At 34.4% G+C, this 22,150-nt stretch overlaps 2 protein-coding genes and 1 long non-coding RNA gene across 4 annotated transcripts; all 3 read left to right on the forward strand.

Moving 5' to 3' along the window:
• Nucleotides 1-15,237: 15,237 nt before the first annotated feature.
• On the forward strand, nucleotides 15,238-15,765 carry LOC136063610 (receptor-like protein EIX1). The gene has a single exon (XM_065764242.1). It carries the CDS (start codon nucleotides 15,238-15,240, stop codon nucleotides 15,763-15,765), a length of 528 nt encoding a protein of 175 aa, XP_065620314.1.
• A 338-nt stretch (nucleotides 15,766-16,103) lies between these two features.
• Nucleotides 16,104-17,612, forward strand: LOC136063611 (receptor-like protein EIX2). The gene has a single exon (XM_065764243.1). The coding sequence runs from the start codon at nucleotides 16,104-16,106 to the stop codon at nucleotides 17,610-17,612; it is 1,509 nt and encodes a 502-aa protein (XP_065620315.1).
• Nucleotides 17,613-20,486: 2,874 nt separating this feature from the next.
• Nucleotides 20,487-22,048, forward strand: LOC136063622 (uncharacterized). Of its 2 annotated transcripts, XR_010625252.1 has the most exons (3): nucleotides 20,551-20,889; nucleotides 21,724-21,885; nucleotides 21,940-22,048. It is a non-coding gene; the product is annotated as an uncharacterized LOC136063622 (long non-coding RNA). The 2 variants fall into 2 exon arrangements; XR_010625251.1 differs by lacking the exon at nucleotides 21,940-22,048 and having other exon boundaries at nucleotides 20,487-20,889; nucleotides 21,724-21,878.
• The last annotated feature ends 102 nt before the right edge of the window (nucleotides 22,049-22,150 follow it).

Here is a 22,150-nt window from a genome sequence, read left to right on the forward strand (position 1 = left end):
CAAATTTTGTAGTGGACCCATTAACTCCTTAACTGAAGTTGTCATTCACCGGTTGTTTTTTTTTTTTTTTTTTTACCCCACGTTTTAGGGTATTAGATATATACAAAAATTATCCTCATTTTTCTATCTTTATCACTACTTTTTGGGTAACTGTCTTTCTTCTTTTCTTCCTCTTTCTTTATTTTTATTATTTTTTATTTTTTGTTTTTATTTTTTATTTTTTATTTTTTATTTTTCCACTGTTCAAAGTAAAATTTGAATAATTATCATTTTTTTTTCCAGTTTTCAAAGTAAAACTGGTTATCTTTATTACTTCATGGTATACACTTCCAAGTTTGCAGTTTGCCTCCTTTAATAAAATAGTCCATCTTTTCCTTCGTCTCTGATTGCTGCAATTGAAAAGATGGGATGGACCATGCAATTACATGTAAGAATGTTTTATGCAGTTTTATGGTAGTACTTACATTTACTTCCATTCCTATAACTTTATAAAGTTTTATGCTTGAAAACTATCCAATATTGTTCTATGATCTCACGTTTTGATTCAATGTGGTTCTTAGGAATGTTGCTTGATTTGGTAAGTTATGCTTTGGTGTGATTGGGTCTTATATTATTATTTTTTGTCTTCTCTTTTTTTTTTTTTTTTTGGTCGATAAGTGTTTAATATTTCTCTTTTTAGATAGTTTTAATGTATGACTTCTACTTCTAATAATAGTTTTTTATCGTTATACCAAGAAACCAATTGGTTTTTTGTGTTAATATTTTTTCTAATTGTTTCACTTTGCAAGAGTTTTTTTTTTTTATTTTTTTTTAATCACATAAAATCAACCCAAAGGGCCAAAACCCATATGGGCCATGGCCAAGCCCAGGAAGCCCTAGCTAGAAAAAGGTAATCACAATACACCTTTTCTCTCCTCTAAAACTCGAGCAAGCCAACGCAGTTGACGGTTGAAGAAGCCGTTCTGAAAAAAATCTAAGACCCCCCACCAAAAAAAAAAAAAAAAAAAACCAACAGAATAAGAAAAATGGTGGAATCTGAGAATCGAAGCCACCTGGAAAAGACCTTGGAGGCCTTTTACCAAAGAGCTTCTGAATCTGAGGTTGGTTTCTTCTATTTTCTTTCTTTCTTTTTTTTTTTTTTAATAAAACTTTTCTTGATGAATTCCAATGGTTTTTTCTTTCTCTATATCTGAAAATGTTTGTGATAAGTCACTATTTCTGATTATATGTTTCCTGATTCTGGGCTTTATTTACCTTTTTATGGTATGGGTTTTTTTTTTCTTCTTTAATTTTTTTTTTAAAAAATTTACAACCTTTATGTCTTTGTGTATGCTTATATGAAGGTAGATTAAAGCATGTTTGAGTAGTTTGGAATTAAACTTGCGATTGGTTGGACTCAAACTTGAGCATTTTTTATATATGCTCTCTCTTCTTATGTTTGTGTTTTTGAAATTTAAAATAAAAAAGGGGTTTGTTTTTATCGCATTGTTTCTCATAGAGGTTGTATGTGGTGAGAGATGAATTGCTTGGATTTTTGATGGCTACTGGAAGCCTCATTACAAGACTACAAAAAAGTATCTTCTTTTCATATAGAATTGCTTGCAAGTTGAAAATCACATTGTTTGGGCATAAATTTTTATGCCCACAAAGAACAATTTGATTTCCAGAAGAGCAAGAATCAGTGAACGTGTTTATAACTTACCCATTAAAAAAAAAAAAGGTTTGGCTTGGCTTCAGTTCTCACCAAAGGTGACACTAGCTAGCACGACATGTATCCTAAAATGGTCACGTGTCGGCCCAATATCCCGTCCAGTGTAGGAGATCACTGGATGGAAGTTTTTCCCTTAAAAAAACTTGCTTGTCAGGAACCTGCTGCAGGTGTCTCAAATGATTTCATGTGTTCCCATTCAACCCGATTTGAAAATTAATTGTCTAAAAAAATGATTTCATGTGGCTTTTTTTTTATTTTATTTTTTTATTTGCACTTTATATCTTAGATGCAATTCATTTAGTAAAAAAGTATTTATGTTTCTAATGTAAATAATATAGGTTTGTTTTTCCCCTTTCCAATTTACGCTGGAATTTTGCTAACTAGCTGGTTTTTATATAATAGGAACGCTTGTCCAGACTAGAAGCTGCCCTTTCAAATGAGAAGGGTAGGTCCCAAGGCACTTTACTGAACCGATGAAATTTCCAAGCTACAAAATTTGGTCCTAACTACTTTTATCTATGTGTCCATACTTGTTCAGGTGCTAAAAATGAGGACCATTTGAAATTGATAAGTGAACTTTTCAGTCAAAGCTTGAAGAGGCTAATGCAGAGCTGGTTTCAGAACGAGCAAAGGTTCTACCGATTTCTATTGTGTTCTCTTCAAATTTGGATAGTATCGAAGAGAGCCAAAATATTTTTACTTGTGACTTGCAGGCGCAAAAGCTTGCTGTGGAAAATGCAAAACTCCAATATCGTATAACCCATCTTGTTAAGGCAGCAAAGGAGGCTGATGTAGGACAACCTAGACTTCCCACCTAGATTAGTCCTACCCTAGAGCCATAGGCTCCTCACCTAAGGTGTTTGGAATCACCACCAAACAAACGCTATGCAATCTCTGCAATAATCTCAATAATAATAATAATAGTCTGTAAAATATAGAAAGAACCATCTGGAGCTTTATATATCGCTTCCAGGAATCACAATGATAAAGATAAATTCTCCTAAACAAATCCTAAACAATCTCAAATATTAATCTGATAATCCTAATAATCTTAAATACTAATCCAATACTAAAGATAAACACAAATAAAGATAACATAAATGATAAAAATAATCTCCACAGATGTGCTATCATGTGGTGTTCGCATGGGGTGGGAGAAACTCGACCCCGTCGAGTAAAGCTCATAAGGATCAAGTGACATCAGAATAAGCTCCATCAAGCCACAAGCTCACTGGGTTAGCATGGCACCCCCGTTGATGCTCATATGTGCGGGTGATAGGAGGTAGAGATGAGGTGGTAGCAAGTGTATCCAAGTAGGCTTCCAAAAGAGCAAGATCAAGCTGCTGCAACTCCTCTTTGGTGATTCATGTACAATTAGAATTAGGTCGTCCTCGCCAATGAACCAAGAAGCACTGAGCTATTCCATCCCTAGTGAAAAGAGATTGTTCATCCAAAATAACAATAATATCTTTATGTGCCTTTTGGAAACAAGATGGTGTATGGCTAGGGATAGGGTTAGCCAAAGAAGAAGATGGTGGATCATCAAAACGGTCATAGGGAATAGCTGCTGGACCTTTAAAAGTAATTAAATCAACAATATTAAAAGTAGAACTAATACCATAATCTGAAAGTATATCAATCACATAAGCAATAGATCTAAGTTTCTTTAATACCTTGAATGGGCCAACACTGCGGGCCTGCAGTTTCTTAACGGTTCTTGAAGGATACCGTTTAGGCCTAATACAAATCATAACATAATCTTCTACATCAAATTCTAAATGGCGTCAATGTAAATCAGCCTGAGTCTTATACTTAAGATTACTAGCATGAATTCATTTATTGATCTCTTTCTGCAGCTCATGCATGGGACTAGCAAACTCTATTGTAGACACAGAAACCCTATCATGTGAGGACATTGGGAGGTCTAAAGGTCTCCTAGGTGTATAACCATGAACAACTTCAAATGGACTCATACCTATGGACCTATTGACTGAGTTATTGTATGCAAATTGGGCGACAAGGAGAATAGATTTCTAAGTCCTACCATTCTCACCTATGAGACACCTCAAAAGATTTTCTAGACTCCTATTTACAACCTTAGTTTCACCATTAGTTTGAGGATGATTAATGATATGCTGTGGAGAATTTCAACTTCGTTCCCATCATGTGCCAAAGGGTCTTCTAAAAATAGCTTATGAATTTAACATCCCTATTTGACACAATTGTTTTAGGTAACCCATAAAACTTAACAATCTCATCAAAGAAAATCTTGGCTACCTTGGATGCATCAGATGTCTTAGAGCATGGAAAAAAGTGAGTCATCTTAGAGAACCGGTCTACCACTACAAGGATGGAATCAAACTTCCTAAGGGTATAGGGGAGACCTAGTATAAAGTCCATGCTAATATCCTCCCAAGGACGGTATGGAACTGGTAGAGGAGTGTAAAGGCCAATATTTTGCTTGCAATGCTTAGCTAGTTGACACAGATGACATTGACCAATTATCTTAGCAACATCCCTCTTAAGACTTGGTCAATAGAACTGCCTCTCTACCTTTTCAATTGACTTATCACATCCAAAATGTCCTGAAAGTCCTCCTGCGTGCACTTCCCAAACCAAAATGTCTCTAACTGATGTGCGGGGGATACAAAGCTTATTGGCTTTAAACAAGTAGCCATCTTGGAGGATAAAATCATCAACAACCTGAAGATGCTCAGTCCTAAGTGTAGTGTACACTTCTCCAAAATTTGGGCAAGATTCATACTCTTCTTGCAACTTCTCAAATCCTATGACTTTTGTGCTCATCACAGAAAGTAAGGCGACTCGACTACTCAAAGCATCAGCTACCTTATTCTCAACACTAGATTTATGTCTCAAAGCAAAACAGAATCTTTGCAAATACTTAACCCAAGGGACATGTTAAGCATTTAATTTCTTTTAGGAATTGATGTGGCGAAAAGCATCATGATCAGAATAAATGACAAACTCATGGGGTGTCAAATAATGGCTCCAATATCTTAAAGCTTGTACCACAACATAAAGTTCCTTATCATATGTTGAATACTTCTTCTTAGCCTCATTTAATTTCTCACTAAAGTAAGCTATAGGGTAATAATCTTGGCTAAGAACTCCTTTTATGCCTACACCAGACGCATCACATTCCACTTCAAAGACCTTATCATAGTCTGTAGGCGCATCACTGGTGCTTCTGTCATCTTCTTCTTGATTTCTTAAAATGCTTTACTAGCAGCATTTGACCATTGGAATTCGCCTTGGTTCATATAATCAGTGATTGGTGCCATGATTGTACTAAATCCATGTATGAAGCGGCGATAGAAAGTTGCAAGCCCATGAAAACTACGAACCTCATGAATGTTCTTGGGCTTGAGCCAATCCACTATGGCCTTGACTTTTTGTGGGTCAGTAGAAACTCCTTTAGATGAGACCACAAAACCTAAGAAAATGATACTATCAGTGAAAAAAGAGCATTTCTTGAGGTTGACATACAAGTTTTTTTTCCTCAAAGTGAAACAAACTTGTTTAAAATGGTCCAAATGTTGCTCCTTTGATTTACTATAAATGAGGATGTCATCAAAGTACATTACCACAAATTTGCCCATGAAAGGCCTTAGTACTTGTGTCATCATTCTCATAAAAGTACTAGGAACATTTGATAAACCAAAGGGCATTACAAGCCACTCATATAGACCATCTTTGTCTTAAAATCAATCTTCCATTTATCACCTAGGCGGATCCTAATTTGATGGTATCCACTTTTCAAATCAATTTTCAAAAAGATTGTGGCTCCTGACATCATATCAAACATATCATCTAACTTAGGAATAGGAAAACGATACTTCATAGTAATCTTATTGATTGCGCGACTATCCACGCACATTCTCCAGGATCCATCTTTCTTTGGGGTCAAAAGTGTAGGGACTGCATATGGGCATAAGCTTTCACGTACAAATCCTTTGTGCAATAGCTCTTCCACTTGTCTAGCCATCTCATCATGCTGAGGAGGGCTCATTCTATAGTGGGGCAAATTTGGAAGTCCTGCTCCTGGGACAAGATCTATGGCGTGTTGAATATCACGCATAAAGGGCAACTGATTTGGGAGCTCCTTAGGAAAAACATCTTGGAACTCTTGAAGCACTGACCGTACTTCTTTTCTTGGTTTTTCAAAGCTATCTAGTGCAACTTCCTTAACAACCAAAGCTATTGATAGCTTTTTCAAGTTCTTTGGGACTGATGAGGTTCATACTTTACTTTTTGGGCTCTTCTTTAGCCTTACTTGCACTAACAAACTTAGTTTTGATTGGGTTAAGTTTAATCCTTTGTCCATTGTGCATGAAGGAACAAGAGTTTGAGCGACCATAAAGAGTGACATCTAAATCATAGAGCCATGTCCATCCCAAAATTATGTGTCCTACATCCATTAGAATCACATCACATGAAATCTGAGCCTTGTAAAAGAGGATATGAATAGGAACAAGACACCTTTCCTTGATGGTGATAGATGAATCATCTACCCAAGAAACTTTATAGGGCTTAGGATGGGCAACTAACTTCAAACCTAAGAGAGAGACAAGTTTAGAAGAGACTGCATTAATGCAACTTCCACTGTCAATTATAACCTTGAAATTTGTGGTTCCACACTTGACAAAGGTTTGGAAGATAGTATTTCTTTTCCAATCATCACTTTCTTTGGACTGTGCTAGAGTACACCTAACAACACTCACTACAGGAGTATCAAGACTACCCTCACTGAGATTATCAAAAGATGGTAGGGCTCTAATGCAAGCTAATTGGGTGGAATCATCCTCTCCTATTTCTACAATGTCTTCAATGTTAGGCTCATAGACTACTTCTTCTACCTCTTCCTCTCCATCCAATTCTTCAATCTACAAAGTCTTATCAGGACATTAGGCAGCCATATGACCAAAGCCTTGACACTTAAAACACTGGATTCTAGAATTGGGCCTAAATGTCTCTTTAACCACACTCTTCCTTTGTCTTCTGGGCGTAAGGACCTATTGTTGGGATTGGGTCTAGTTTGAGGACCTTGTTGGTATCTACCCTAAGGATTCTCTTCTATGTGTAAGGATCTATTGTTGGGATAAGGCCTATTTTGGGTACCTTGGAGGTATCTACCTTGGGGACCTTCAAAATTGTTGTGAGGCAACATGCGATTGTCAAATCTCCTTCCACCTTAGGGCATAGGGATCAGCTCTAAATCTTGCACTAAGATATAAGCATCATCAAGAGTTGAGATCTGTCGGGCCACCAATTCTCTTTGAAGATCATAATTGAGACCTTTCCTAAATCTACTCAAGGTAATTGGCTCATCTTCAGTTGCATTGCTACGTATCCTGCACTCTTCAAATTGTTCTACGTACTCAGTAGCAGACTTATTATCTTATCTCAAATCATGCCATTGATCCAACAAGTTGCCTTGATGAGATATTGGAAAGTACTTTTAATTGAGCTTTGCCTTCATTTCTTCCCAAAGAGTTATGGGTGGTTGGCAGGTCTTACGGAGGTGGTTGACAACACTATCCCAATGGAGTTTTTCTCTTCCTACAAGTTTCATTTTGGCAAACCTAACCTTTTTGTCCTATGGGTGGTTGGCAGGTCTTACGGAGGTGGTTGACAACACTATCCCAATGGAGTTTTTCTCTTCCTACAAGTTTCATTTTGGCAAACCTAACCTTTTTGTCCTTAGACAATTCATACCACTCAAAAAAAAAAAAAATGCTTCATCTTTTGCACCTAATCATTGTAGACCCAAGGGTTTCTAACACCATCGAAGGTAGGGGCCTCAACTTTGATATGCTTTGCTGAGTTGTCTTCATTATCTCTATGGTCTTGCCTAGGATGAGGGCCATGTTTATTATTATTTCTTCCATTATGTGCATTATCCTCATCATACCTAGCCTCTAAGTGGCCTAGACGGGTAGTAAGCTCTGCAATGGCTTGTCTTAATTCATCTTAGGGAGGAGGATCCATGTTCAGGTAGGATTGGGGACTAGAGTGGGATTCAAAACTAGACTCTAATTTGGAATTACACTGTTCTTCAGAACTAGTTACTAGACGACCACTACGCAAATGCATGCAAAAAGATCAACAAACTAATTTAGCAAGTGAATAGTAAGGATAATACTCAAGTTGAAGTATATATGAAGAGAAGTCATGAATTCCATAGGTTGTTGCATTCAAGCAGTACTAGCTTCAACGAGAATTAAATTAAAAGGACCTAATTGTTACAATGTGATTAGGCTAGTTCAACTACTAATACTGAGAATTAATTACTTTAAAGGATTTTTTTTTAAATTTTTTTTGAAATTTTTATGGCTAAAATAAAAGGCTGAAAGAAAATAAACCAGCAGCTAAAATAACAAAGTTATGTGAAAGTTTAAGCAGAACAAAGGATAAAGGTAGTAGCATGTTACTGAAGGTAAAATTGAGGCACATAGTAGACATATTGATATTAAATTTGAAAATACATTTCAATTCATCAAGATAGGAAAGTCCACACCTTGGTTGGGCTGACTTAACAACCCGGGCCTCACTGGACAGTGGGTCACGCTACTAACAATGGGAAGTTGGGCTTGTGGTTCCTTACGTGTAGTGGAAGTGGAAACTTCTTAAGACTTCTACCTGCTTCTTGGACTTGACTTGACTTGACTTTTTTCTTTTTTTTTTGAAATACAATAAAGAAAGACTACAATATAAAACTAAAATCTATTAGTGTCAAACAGTAACACGTTAAACTGAAACATTAAACACTGAAGCTAAAGAAACTAGAAACAGTGGAAAACTAAAAGAGAAGAAGTGGCGGAGCAATCATGAAACATCACTGGAGTTGACGGCAAAGAGGCGACATGGGCTTGTCGGCGATGACTGTCAGCGGCACTCAAAGGTGGAGATCAGAGCTAGTGAGTCAGATCTCAGTGTTTTGTGAAGTGGCATGGTGATGTCGACAGCAGATTTCGGCGATGGGTTGTGCGATGGTGTCATTCAGTTGGTGGGATCGGTGGCTTGGTGTTGGCTTTCAGCTCTCTTGTTCTTAATCTGGCAGGTTGAAGTTGTGGATCTATTTTTTTTTTCCCCCTAGTGGTGGTCCTAGAGTCGGGTACAAATGGGGGTCACAGGCTTGGAGGGAGTAGTGGGTTTCTTTGTTGGTTTTGGGATGAAGAATTCGTGTGGCCAAAAGGGGTATATGGTATGGATTGGTTTAGGTTCTGGGTTGCAGATCTTGTGAGGCAAGAAATTGGGTTGCTTTGTTTTGCAAATCTCGTGGGGTAAGTATTTGAGTAATGGCATGTCTGACGGTTGATTTGTTTTCTGATGGTAAGTGTGGCTGTGGGTTGTCAGTTGTGATTTTGGGTTGCTGAAAGGGGAGATCAGGTTGGGCTTTGATACAAAGTTGATGTAGGACAACCTAGGCTTCTCACCTAGATTAGTCATACCGTAGAATCTTAGGCTTCCCACCTAAGGTGTTTGTAATCACCACCAAACAAACACTATGCAATCTCTGCAATAATCTCAATTATAATAATAATAGTCTGTAAAATACAAAAGGAACCATCTAGAGCTTTATATACAGCTTCTAGGAATCACAATGATAAAGATAAACTCTCCTAAATAAATCCTAAACAATCTCAAATACTAATCTGATAATCTTAACAATCTCAAATACTAATCCAATACGAAAGATAAACACAAATAAATATAACATAAACGATTAAGATAATCTCCATAGATGTGCTATCCTGTGGTGTCCGCACTAGAGGTTGATCTCAAGTTGGAGCAAATGGAGCAAGTGAGTTTTAGTAATTTCTCAACTTCCTTTCACACTATTAATGGATAATTACTAAAAGATATACATTTTCTATAGGTGTATTAAAGTTATTGGAAACTTACAACGTGTTTTTGGCTGGTAGTTTCCGAAAAATGGATTGCTTGGGACTGTTTTTCTCTTTGCATTTTTTGGATGTAATGTTCTTGTCTGTGTTCTTTATCTGGAGTAGACAGATAGGTTTCAAAACCTAATACCCTTTTTGGTTACAAAGGAGACATTTCTACTTTTTTTCCCTCCTCTCTGAAGTAGCTTTCAGAGCATAGAGAAGAGTGGTTTAACAGAAGATGAGTGACATTACACACAAAAAATTGATGTTGCTGTGTTAATAAAACCAAAGTATAATAAAAATCAATTTCCAAAGAAAACTTACCTCGCTTACAAGGTGTTTTATTTTTTTTAATAATGAGAAACAAAGCTAGGTTTTTGTTTGTAATATTTAAAGTTATAAACTCATAAAGGTGATATATGGGTGCCCATATTCCTTGAAGGTTGAAGGTCGAAGGGTAAAGGCTTTTGGAATTTATATTCAACTTTCAAGGGCAAGAAATTGTGTCGATTTTTTTGGGGGGTTTATTTTCAACTTTATTACTATATCATTAATCCTATTGGCAATTGCAATGAGGAATGAGGAATGGATTGTATCTCAAATTTTAGCCTATTTTAAACCCTTTGTGCAGTTAGGTGGCTTGTTTTAATGAATGATATGTGATTAAAATTATTAAACAGACAAGATTATAAAACATTAAAAATTGCAAAGAACATAGAGTGGGAGAGAGAGACTGACAAGGTCTTTGAAGAGGAGAAAAGCGATGAAGAAGAAAAGAAAGAAGAGGATCTCAAACTCCGCAAATCTGACGAAATCGAAGACAGCATTCATCGCACAAGTCATTGCTGACTCCTCCTTGTTCCATATTGTCCCACCTACTAGCCTCCCCATTTTACCTATGAAACGATGTCGTATGTTGTATGGGTAATGGTTTAAGGACAAAGAGGAAGCTTGCAAATGTTCAATTGTCAATGATCAATCTCAATCCTCTCTTTCTCTTTGACTTGCCTTTTGCGCCCTTTGGCTGCGCTTTGGTGATTGGTTTTGGTGGTCAAAGCTTGCTACTTTTCAAAATTGTCCTACGCTCCTACAATATGGCCTCACAGGCAATGGTGCTCCTCTTCACATATTATTATTTCCTCCTTAATTATATGACTTTAACGAATAGGCTTAAGTGCACTATTGGAACTTACATTTTAGCATCATACCTTTTTTGTCCCTCTTTTTCTATTTTACTGTTTTCAGTCTTCAAAATGAAAAAATTTGTCTCATTTTGGTTTTTATTGTCGTCTCATTAATGAAAATTACCTACATAGCAAATAGAGTGCACTGTTAACACACTAAATATTGACGTTGCTATTACAATAATAATAAAAAATTTAATTAATATTTAAAAAGTCCATGTCAACATCTAAATCAATAAAAAAAAAAACACATTAGAAAAAAATTAAAAATTATGAATTTCTATTTTTTAAAAATAAATAAGATAATTAAATTATTTTTTTATTCCTTTCATTAATTTTTTCGGAAGAAAATGGTCATGTTCTTTATGTTCTTTCCTAAAACATGACTTATACTCCTAGCAAAATAATCCTTATTTTCTTGTTTTTTCTTTGTCTTTCTTGTAATTTTTATATAACCAAACACATTGAAACTTAGATCAATAGTAGTTTTTTAAAAAATATATTAAGTATTTCTTGGCAACCAAATCCAACAAATTCTCATTCACAAGCACAAAAAATTCTCCCACTCACACACTCAAAAAAAAACTTCAACCCTAACACTTCCTTATCAAACTAGTTCCCCTACTTTTCCTCAAACCTTCCTCTTTGTCTTTCTCTGTCTCTCTCTCTCACTTCCAAAACTCTTAGATCTCTCTCTAATTCCATGGTTGGCCTCGTTTGCTTATCGCCTCCACTACCACCATAACCGGTGGTGGTTCTTTCTTTTCTTTCTCTGACCAACCCACTCTCTTTATCTTTTGATTTAGCTTAAACACAAACCCAAATGGTTCAAGCTCATCCTTTCTAAACTTGGAAGCCTTTCTCTCTCTCTCTCTCTCTCTCTCTCTCTCTCTTCTCTCTCTCAAATGAGTGGGTCTCTTGCTTTCATCTTTCTATCTCTCAACTCGGTGGTGGAGATAGATGTTAGTGTATTTCAATGGTGGGTTGTGGGTTGTGATTTTTGTTAATCTACGTTTGTGGCGGATTGGTGTTGTGATTTTGTGGCAAATTTGTAGGTTTATGGGTGTGATTCCGAAGGTCTAGTTTGTGAATGGTGGGATTTGGAGAATAGTGGAGATCGGTGAGTTTCCAAGTTGGATGTGATTATGTGTTTTGATGGATCGGTGAGTTTCCAACTTAGAGATTGGTGTTGATTTTGTGAACAAAGAGGATGTGGATCTTTTGATTTTAGTTGGTGTATGTTAGGTTCAAATTTATGGGTATGCAGATATGTTTCTAGGTTCAATTTTGGTTGGTGTATGTTGATTCTGGGTTTTGAATTTTGGTTGGTTTATGTTAATTCATGGGTTTGGGTTGGTGTGTGTTGATTATTGTTTGATCTGAGTTTTGAATTTTGATATGTTCGGTTATAACGAAAGTACTAGAAAGACAAAGAAAAGAAAAGGAAAGAAAGATTAATTTACTAAAAACATGAATAACATGAACAAACAGTCATGGGAAAAACACAAAGAACATAAACAAATGTTCTTCCAACAAAATAATGAAAAGAAAAGAAAAGAAAATTTTATTTTAATTTTTTAAAATAATTATTTAAAAAATTAAATAGTAACTAAAATTTTGTTTTTTAAAAATAATTAATGAAAAGAAAAAATTATGACGTGACTTTTTTTAATACTTAAAATGCTGATGTGGCATTGTTTAAATGCCAAATAACAAATTTTATTATTATTTTAATGGCCACGTATGCGTTCTGTGCGTCAACTGTGCACTTTGTTTGTCACATAGGCTATTTTCTGTTAGTAAAATGTTGGTAGGGACCAAAATGATAACGTTTTTATTTATTTATTTTAGGGACTGCATGCATTAAAATTAAAAAAGAATGGACCAAAATAGAAATAAAGTCAAAATGTAGGGATTAAAAGTGCATTTATGCCTAACAAATACAATATATCAAAATTTTACTATGTGACCATTACAAATGTATTGTCAATCGTGGTGGTAGGCTTATGGTCTTGGGCGTGACTTAAACTTGAAGATATCAAATTCAATTCACCACATTATTGACCTATTGAGTTTTTGAGATATCTCATCACAAAAAGTGGAATAGCTTGGTCAAAGGCTTGGTCATTACTTCCTAATATATATCAAAGCATCCTCAGGAGGTGAAGTCTAAGATTGGCCAGTTTTAGGTGGTCAAGCCTAGGACTTATGTTGTTTCTCTTTTATTTTTTCTTATTTTTATTTTCTAAAATTGCTATTATTTGAACTCAACATTCAATTAATCCCAACAACTAGACATGGAAAAATGGGCTGGGACCCAACAACAGATAACCCAATTTAAACATGATCTCCTTTTAATTTGAAATAAAAACGAGTTGACTTGTGATCCAACTCGTTTAAAAAATAAATAAATAATACATGGTCGGTTTACTTGTTTGTTTTAAGTTTTACAGTGCACAACTCAAACTCAATTGACAAACGAATTGAAAGATAGATTGGGGCATTATTCTTACTTGAATAAGGCAATAAGTAAAATTTTTTAGATATTAAATGATAAAATACATGCCAAGATAATCTATTTATAGTGAAGTCAAAAGAATATATTTGAAATTATAAACATGTGTAAAAAGCATCACTAAGTGTGAAGAGTGAAGCAAATTATAAATTTCTCTCTTTGTTTTCAAGATTGTAAATTTCTTATATGTTTTTTTTCTTTGTCAAATTAGCTATCTAACAAGGCATTTGTAATTTCTTGTATGTTTTTTTCTTTGTCAAATAACTTGTTGCATGACTTACCACATGGCAAACACATTTATTTATTTATTTATTTTTGGGAAAAATACATATCGACTGAACCTAAACCCAAACTCAAACCCGACCTACCGTTTTGCCACGTTTGCCAACAACTCACCAAAGCAACCTCTCTGCCTCCTTATTACCAACTCATAACCCATAATCACCCTATCTAACCCAATTTACTCAAATTAACCAAGCCCATACCAAACCTATAACCCATTAGGCCCTATAAATCCCATGCTTTGAAACCCATATCAAACTTGACCCATATGGCCAGACTTATGACAATCCCCTAACCAACAACCCCAGCTACCACTGCAAGTGACCACAAACCACCTCATCTTTTCCCAATTAACCCACCTCCAAAAATAGCAACTCACATTGTAGTTGTCATTTGGCATAGAACTCCACATCCTAAACTCAATCAACAAGGGCCTAACCAGCAACAAGCTAGGCTCGATACTATTGAGGCATTGACCAACCTTAAATAACTGATTGCTTAAGCTACGATAGCACCCTTGCGAGCCCTTGCACACCGGTGGCGCTAGAAAATTTTCTTTTAGAGAAGTGTGGTTAACCTTAATTTTATTAATATCACTACAACAACAAAAAATCGTTGCAATAATATTGAAGTCATTGCAATAGTTTATGCGAAGTGTTGCAATAAAATTTGAGGTAATAAGTTTGTGCTACAAAAAAATTTTGTTGCAATAAACCTTAAATATTTTAATGAAAATTTTGATGTAATAATATATTTGCTGTTGCAATAAACAATTTATTACTTCGAATATCTTGTAGCAATAGGCTATTATTTCATGAATTTTATTACAATAGATTGTAAAGAATTGACAAAAATAATTTGTTCATATAGTTGTGTTACAAAAAATTTAATTATGCAACGGTATATTTATTGTAATAGTTAATTTTTTCATATTTTTTCTTACAATAGATTGTAAAATAATTGGAATTAGATCATTGTAATAATATATTCATTGCAGCTTCATGTTTGTCATTGCAATAGATTGTAAAATAATTGATATTTTAATTATTGCAATGTTAAATTTGTTGCAATAAGCCATCTTTGAAATTTCTATTATAACATATTGCAAAATATATAATTGGTATCAAGTTATTACAATGATTTCTTCAATTTAAGTTATTAAAAAAAAATTGATTTCTTTAATTTAAGTTATTGCAAAAAAAAATTATAAATTCAATTTAGTATTAAAATCTCTATTGCAACTGAAAATTATAAATTATTACAACTAATTATTATTAATGTAATAATTTACTATTTTTAAGTTACTATTGCAATGACTTTTAATTTTTAGATGTGATATTATGTCTAATACCACTATACTAATTTTGTTGTATTAAACTTGATGTAATAGACTTATTTTGGTGTAGTGTGTATTCATTTGAATTGGAAAATCAAGTATCCTTGAAAAAACACAAAACAAAACTGAATCCACAGATGTCAAGGCATTTCACAAGCAGAATGGTTAGAACCGAAATGTTCATCTCCATTTCTAATCTCCTCAGCCTGGTTCTTTTCTTGTGTGCGCTGGGACCTGCCTTCCTAGGAGCTATTATACCCACTTCATGTACCAGCAACCTCACTTTCAGGTGCTCACAAATGGAGAAGAATGCTCTTCTTCACTTCAAAGAAGGTCTCACAGATCCAGCAGGTCGCCTCTCTTCTTGGGTTGGCGATAGATTGAGTTTGAATTATCTTAATCTCTCTTACTCACTATTCACCAGTGTTATTCCTCCCCATCTTGGGAATCTGTCAAAGTTGCAATATCTTGTCCTTAATTCCAATTCATTCCCCTTCTCAGAGTACTCTCTCGTTAGAAGATTGGAAGTCAAAAGTCTACAGTGGCTTGTTGGTCTCCCTTCTCTAAAGTTCCTTGAAATGAGCTTTGTAAATATTGGGGAAGTTAAACCAGATTGGCTACATGTAGTTAATATGCTTCCTTCTTTGTTGGAGTTAGACCTAAGTGGTTGTAGACTTGTTACTCTTCCCCAGTCTATTTCCTCCATCAACTTCACATCTCTTACATTCCTTGATATCTCTTACAACTTTTTTAACTCATCAATACCTCTATGGTTGTCAAATTTGACTGGCCTTTCAACACTTAATATTGGATCCAATTACCTTTGAGGTGCCATTCCTAATGTATTTGCTAATTTGGTTTCTTTGCGAGAGCTTGATCTTTCATATAATTATATTGAAAGTCAGTTACTAGTTGGTCTGGGACATCTAACCAACTTGAGCAATTTGGATTTATCTGGAAACAACTTTACTGGTAAGATACCATTCTCATTTGGTAAACTTTGGAACCTGCAAAAATTTGTTCTGGAGTGCAGTGGCATAAGTGGGGAGATAACTGAGTTTGTAGATGGATTGTCACAATGTTCCAATGGCAAACTAGAATTGCTATGTTTGAATTCTAATAGATTGCTTGGGGTAAATTGCCATACTCTTTGGGAGCACTCAAGATGTTGAAAACTCTAGACATCAAGGCTAATTCCTTTTGGGGTTCAATTCCAGATTCTATAGGAAACATGTCCTCTCTACAAGAACTTTCTCTCTACGGAAATATGTTCAATGGAACTATTTCGAAAAATGTGGGAAAACTATCGATGCTTACTGATTTGGATCTTATTGGTAATTGGAAAGGTGTCTTAACTGAAGCTCATTTTCAGAATCTCACAAGATTAAGTTATTTACGCTTGATTGTAGATTCTGCAACATGGTCGTTGGTTTTAGATGTGAAACATGACTGGGTTCCTCCTTTTAACTTGTTAATAGCCCAAATTGAAAGCATGTTGATAGGCCCAAACTTTCCGGCGTGGGTTCAAACTCAAACTGAACTTTTCTCTCTTACGCTTAGGAATGTTGGCATTTCTGATACCATTCCACAAGGCTTTTGGAATTCCTTCTCAAGGATTAAAGATACCATTCCACAGGTACCACACTTTCAATCTTATCATCTTTTATTTAACTTAGATCTGAGTTTCAACAATTTTGATGGCCAAGTCCCACTTTTTCCTAGTAAAAAGATGGAATTTGTGCTTCTCCGTGAAAATATGTTTTCTGGAACTATGCCAGAAAACGTAGGTGAAATATTGCCCTTGTTATATTTCTTGGATCTCTCTTCAAATTTTATAAATGGTACAATCCCCCCTTCTATTGGAATGCTAAAAAATTTGGAAATCCTTGCTTTACGAAACAATTGCTTGGCTAGAGAACTTCCTCATTGGGAGGAATTGCACAATTTAGTTTTTCTAGACGTTGCAAATAACAACATATCTGGCAAACTTCCAAGTTCAATGCAATTTTTGAGTTCACTAAGGTGGTTATCATTGGGCAAAAATCATCTTGAAGGACAATTCCCTTCTTTCTTAAAGAATTGCACAAAATTGTTGAACCTTGATCTTGCAGGAAATAAATTTTACGGAAAACTACCGGCATGGATAGGAGAGAGCTTGTCATCATTATTAAGGTCAAGCCTAAGATCCAACTTTTTTGACAGTGACATTCCTCAACAATTCTGCCTTTTTTCAAGTCTTCAAATCTTGGACCTCGCACAAAATGATTTGTCAGGAGGAATCCCACAATGCTTAGGGAACTTGAGTAAAAGTGATGAAATGATTCTTGCATCTTTTTCTGAGGAGATATCAAGGAATGTAAGAGATGTGAAGTTGATGGAGGAAATAGACTGGGGAAGAGTAACAAGTCTACATCCACTTAGGTCTAACTCCAACAAAGAAGGAAACATATTAACTGCATGTAGCCAATCTGGTTTAACTTCCCCAATATTTACAAAGCTCATTTCAAGGTACTTTAGAGAACGGAGACCAACAAGCCACTGTAGACTTTTGACTTCCAATCTTCTAACGAGAGAGTACTATGAGAAGGGGAATGAATTGGAATTAAGGACAAGATATTGCAACTTTGACAGATTCCCAAGATGGGGAGGAATAACACTGGTGAATAGTGAGTAAGAGAGATTAAGATAATTCAAACTTTCAAGGGAAACCAAGAAGTTTGGAATATTGATGCCTTCAAAATTGTTCTGGCTTAGGTCTAGATAACTCAGATACTTTAAATTGAGTAGAGAAGGACTTATCTTACCCCTCAATTACGACTTGTTGTACTTTTGCATGCCCTCATTACTATAGTCGCTAAACTGAAATCGGTTTCTGAGGTCACGCTCGACGACATGAGATGTATTGTTGTCACATCCAACACCTATCCAGCTACAACAATCTTTGCCAACCCAAGAAGAGAGGCAACCTGCTGGATCTGTGAGACCTTCTTTGAAGTGAAGAAGAGCATCCTTCTCCATTTGTGAGCACCTGAAAGTGAGGTTGCTGGTACATGAAGTGGGTATAATAGCTCCTAGGAAGGCAGGTCCAAGCGCACACAAGAAAAGAACCAGGCTGAGGAGATTAGAAATGGAGATGAACATTTCGGTTCTAACCATTCTGCTTGTGAAATGCCTTGACATCTGTGGATTTAGTTTTGTTTTGTGTTTTTTCAAGGATACTTGATTTTCCAATTCATATGAATATACACTACACCAAAATAAGTCTATTACATCAAGTGTTAATACAACAAAATTAGTATAGTGGTATTAGACATCGTATCACATCTAAAAATTAAAAGTCGTTGCAATAGTAACTTAAAAATAATAAATTATTACATTAATAATAATTAGTTGTAACAATTTATAATTTTCAGTTGCAATAGAGATTTTAATACTAAATTGAATTTATAATATTTTTTTGCAATAACTTAAATTAAAGAAATCAATTTTTTTTTTAATAACTTAAATTGAAGAAACCATTGTAATAACTTGATACCAATTATATATTTTGAAATATGTTATAATAAAAATTTCAAAGAAATGGCTTATTGCAACAAATTTAACATTGCAATAACTAAAATATCAATTATTTTACAATCTATTGCAATGACAAACATGAAGCTGCAATGAATATATTATTAAAATGATCTAATTCCAATTATTTTACAATCTATTGTAAGAAAAAATATGAAAAAATTAACTATTACAATAAATATACCGTTGCAATAATTTGAACCCAAATTATTTTTGTCAATTCTTTACAATCTATTGTAATAAAATTCATGAAATAATAGCCTATTGCTACAAGATATTCGAAGTAATAAATTGTTTATTGCAATAGCAAATATATTATTACATCAAAATTTTCATTAAAATATTTAAGGTTTATTGCAACAAAATTTTTTTGTAGCACAAACTTATTACCTCAATGCAACACTTTGCATAAACTATTGCAATGACTTCAATGTTATTGCAACGATTTTTTTTGTTGTAATAAACATTTTTTGTTGTAGTGTATGTACATGTCTATTATGAATAAATTATTTTATATTTAAAAAGAATAAATATCACAAAATTATAACATAACTATTTTCAACATAAAGCATATTTTAATCCTAATCCTATTGAATTGCTTTGTTAAAATGTTTAAGACATATTTATAATTATTCTTAGAAAATCTTCTTTGTATAATATTTAAAAGGTTATAATAAATTAAATTAAAAAAAAAAAAATATATATATATATATATATATATACGTACATTCTTCCAACTTTTACTATTTTCTAATCACGCTTCTTGTGTTTTCATATTATTCTAATAGGAATTGTAAGGACCAGTTTTGAATTCCTATCCCAAAAGATAAATGAACTTAGACCCAAAAAGCCCAAAACAATGAATTTGTAAATAATGAGTTGGAAAACTGGCTTTAATGAATCAAACAACAAGTAAAGTAGATCTTGATGACAAAGGAATGAAGATAACAAATTTACACTAAGGAAAAATGTCCTCGGCAATGTCCGAGGAGATTGGTTCCTATATATCTCTTTCAAAGTTCGATTACAAGTTTGATTTCTGATTGCTACAATGTTTTTCTTCTTAATTTTTGTCATCGTCCTCTTCTCCAGGGGTCTCTTACATTATGTATCTCACTATTTCTGATCTTAGCCCTCCATTTATTGATCATCCAAGCCACTACTTGAATGCTTGTCTCATCGGACACCCTCTCTGACCCTCAGTGAGTTGGGATAGCTAAAGCAGCACTGTTCAGGAGTCTTCTCCACATAAATGCGGTCGAAAAGTTAGCTGCAGAACATTCAGTGCGGAGGCAGTAGCTTTTCCTTAGATATTTCTATGCTTCTGTCCTTCTTGTACGTTTATAATACACATCCCTATCAGTAGAATATTTTGAAATGTCACTTTGAATGATAGGATATATATATTTGATCTGTGCTTTACTCATCCGAGGAGATAACCCTCCTCGGACCACCTTTCCCAGTCTTTCCGTTTGCATCTTACTCATGGGATTTTGAACTTAACATCCTCATAACTGTTTATTCATGCTCAGGCCAATCAACGTCCTCGGATAAGGCTCAAAGCCCAATATACAGTTTTTGGGCCCTTATCCCTACATGAATTATTTGATTCAAAATTGTTTTAATCATTACTTTCATCCATTGTTCTTGAAATATTATCATTAGGATTCACAGCACTTAATTATAAAGCAAAGAATGTAATATCATTGGCGGAGGGAGGGGGCGAGAGGGGCAGTTGCCCCCTGACTTCTCTAAAAAAACAAAAGCATTTTTATTATGTTTATTATGTACCATGAACCCGTACTATAATATGCTTTGCACATGGGAAAGAAACAAAAGGACAAGTCCCACTTACCATTTTAAACTAGTCATCATTGACAACAATGTGTAGAAAACCAAAAGGTATATTTGTTTGAGTTGAGAGATGTTTTATGTACACAACAAATTATCACAACATTTTTGTAATATATATATATATATATATATAAAACCGAAACTTTTGAAGCTCTCACAATTTTTCACGTCAGCACAATATTAAAAAAAAAAAAATCTAAAAGCCTAATTAAAACCCGAAAATTTCCTTCACCCCAAAACCAAAACCCGATTAAAAAACACTCTTCCCCCATAAATGCAAACACAGTAACACAGACTCATCAAACTCCCTCTCTTCTTCTTCACGAAGTCCCATATCCTTCTTCAAACACACAATTTCCTTCATGCCTCTCTCTGCATACATGTTCCCCTGCCTCCAGTCTTTTTACCTTCTTTACCTTCATTCCAAGCTTTCTTCTGTCGTTTAAACCAATATCGTTTGTAAAGAAAGGCCAGCCCATCAACATGAATCGATACCCTTCATTCAAAATCTGTTTCCTCTCCAGGTGAGTTTCTATTTAATAATATATGTTTGCAATCCAATTTGGGTATCTTATTTGATTATTCTCTTTTTTATTTTATTTTATATATAGACTATCTTCCTTTTATTCAAAACATACAAAGTCTTTCATATGTTATTCAAAATCCAATTTTGTTTGACAAATTTACCAGCTTTCTTGCTTTTTCTCTCTGTAATTCTTTCTCTTTCTCATGTTTTGCTGGTATAATGGTTGAGAGAATGATGTAAGAGTTGATATCCTTTGTGAAAATAGGCCAACCCTAAGTGTTTGACAAAATGTCTCAATGAAATTGAAATCTATTGTTGTCGAATAATACGTATTTGACTATATATATATAGACTAAATTATTTACATGAATTTACTATTTTTCAAATCCCAAGGGCTAGCGTGGATGAATTTGCTTTCAATGGAATTTGCAATATCATGTTTGCATGTTGGTTGAGGAAAATTGTTCTATTAAAGGCTACCAACTTTTACGGACTATGTTAACAAAGGCGTTGTTAACCACCAATGTTGGCCTATTTTAATTGTGTGATTGTTGCTCTCTTTATTGCGTCTGTCCTGCTTCTTTGTTATTGTTGTTGTTTTTGTGTTTTTATTTATTTTTAAATGAAGTATGAGTTTTTAGGCAAAAAAGCCTTTGTAATAATTTAGTATGTATCTGTTTGTAATAATTTATTATTTATCTGTCCTACTTCATTTGCTTTGCTATGTTTTGGTGAGGCTTGAGGGGTTAATGGTCCTCTGTTTTGTTCGTTGGTTCAGTTTTTGATTGTATAATATGTACTTACAAGTTACTTTTTTCTAATTCCTTAAAAGCTACTACTTGAAATGGCCGGGATGCTTCAACGGTTGTAGATGCGGTGATGAATGTAAGGTCCAAGACTATCCACCTCTCGACCCAACTGATTGAGAAAGAGTTGATCAACTTAATCTACTGTTGTTAATTAATATGGGATTCTTTTATAAGAGACACAAGAGGTATATTATATATATATATATATATGTTGATGGTTAAATACAAGTTCATTTCAGGTACAAGGAGGGCAGAAAGCCAGGTTCATGATTAAACATTCAAGGTACGAAATATATGATTCATGGGCAGTTTCAACTTCAATTTGATGATGGATTTTCAATTTTAGAATTATTGCATGTGTTGCAAATCTATATCTAAAGTGAGAAAATTTAATATAGAAAGATTTTTAGAATGATGATTAATTTTCTCCACCTTTGTAACGTGAAATAA

This window comes from Quercus suber, unplaced genomic scaffold (assembly GCF_002906115.3).
Source record: "Quercus suber isolate HL8 unplaced genomic scaffold, Cork oak 2.0 scaffold_547, whole genome shotgun sequence".
In the NCBI taxonomy this organism is placed as follows: Eukaryota; Viridiplantae; Streptophyta; class Magnoliopsida; order Fagales; family Fagaceae; genus Quercus; species Quercus suber.

Coding starts and splice junctions, on each gene's coding strand:
- LOC136063610 (XM_065764242.1), top strand. CDS start 15,238: ATGGAGAAGAATGCTCTTCTTCACTTCAAAGAAGGTCTCACAGATCCA.
- LOC136063611 (XM_065764243.1), top strand. CDS start 16,104: ATGTTGAAAACTCTAGACATCAAGGCTAATTCCTTTTGGGGTTCAATT.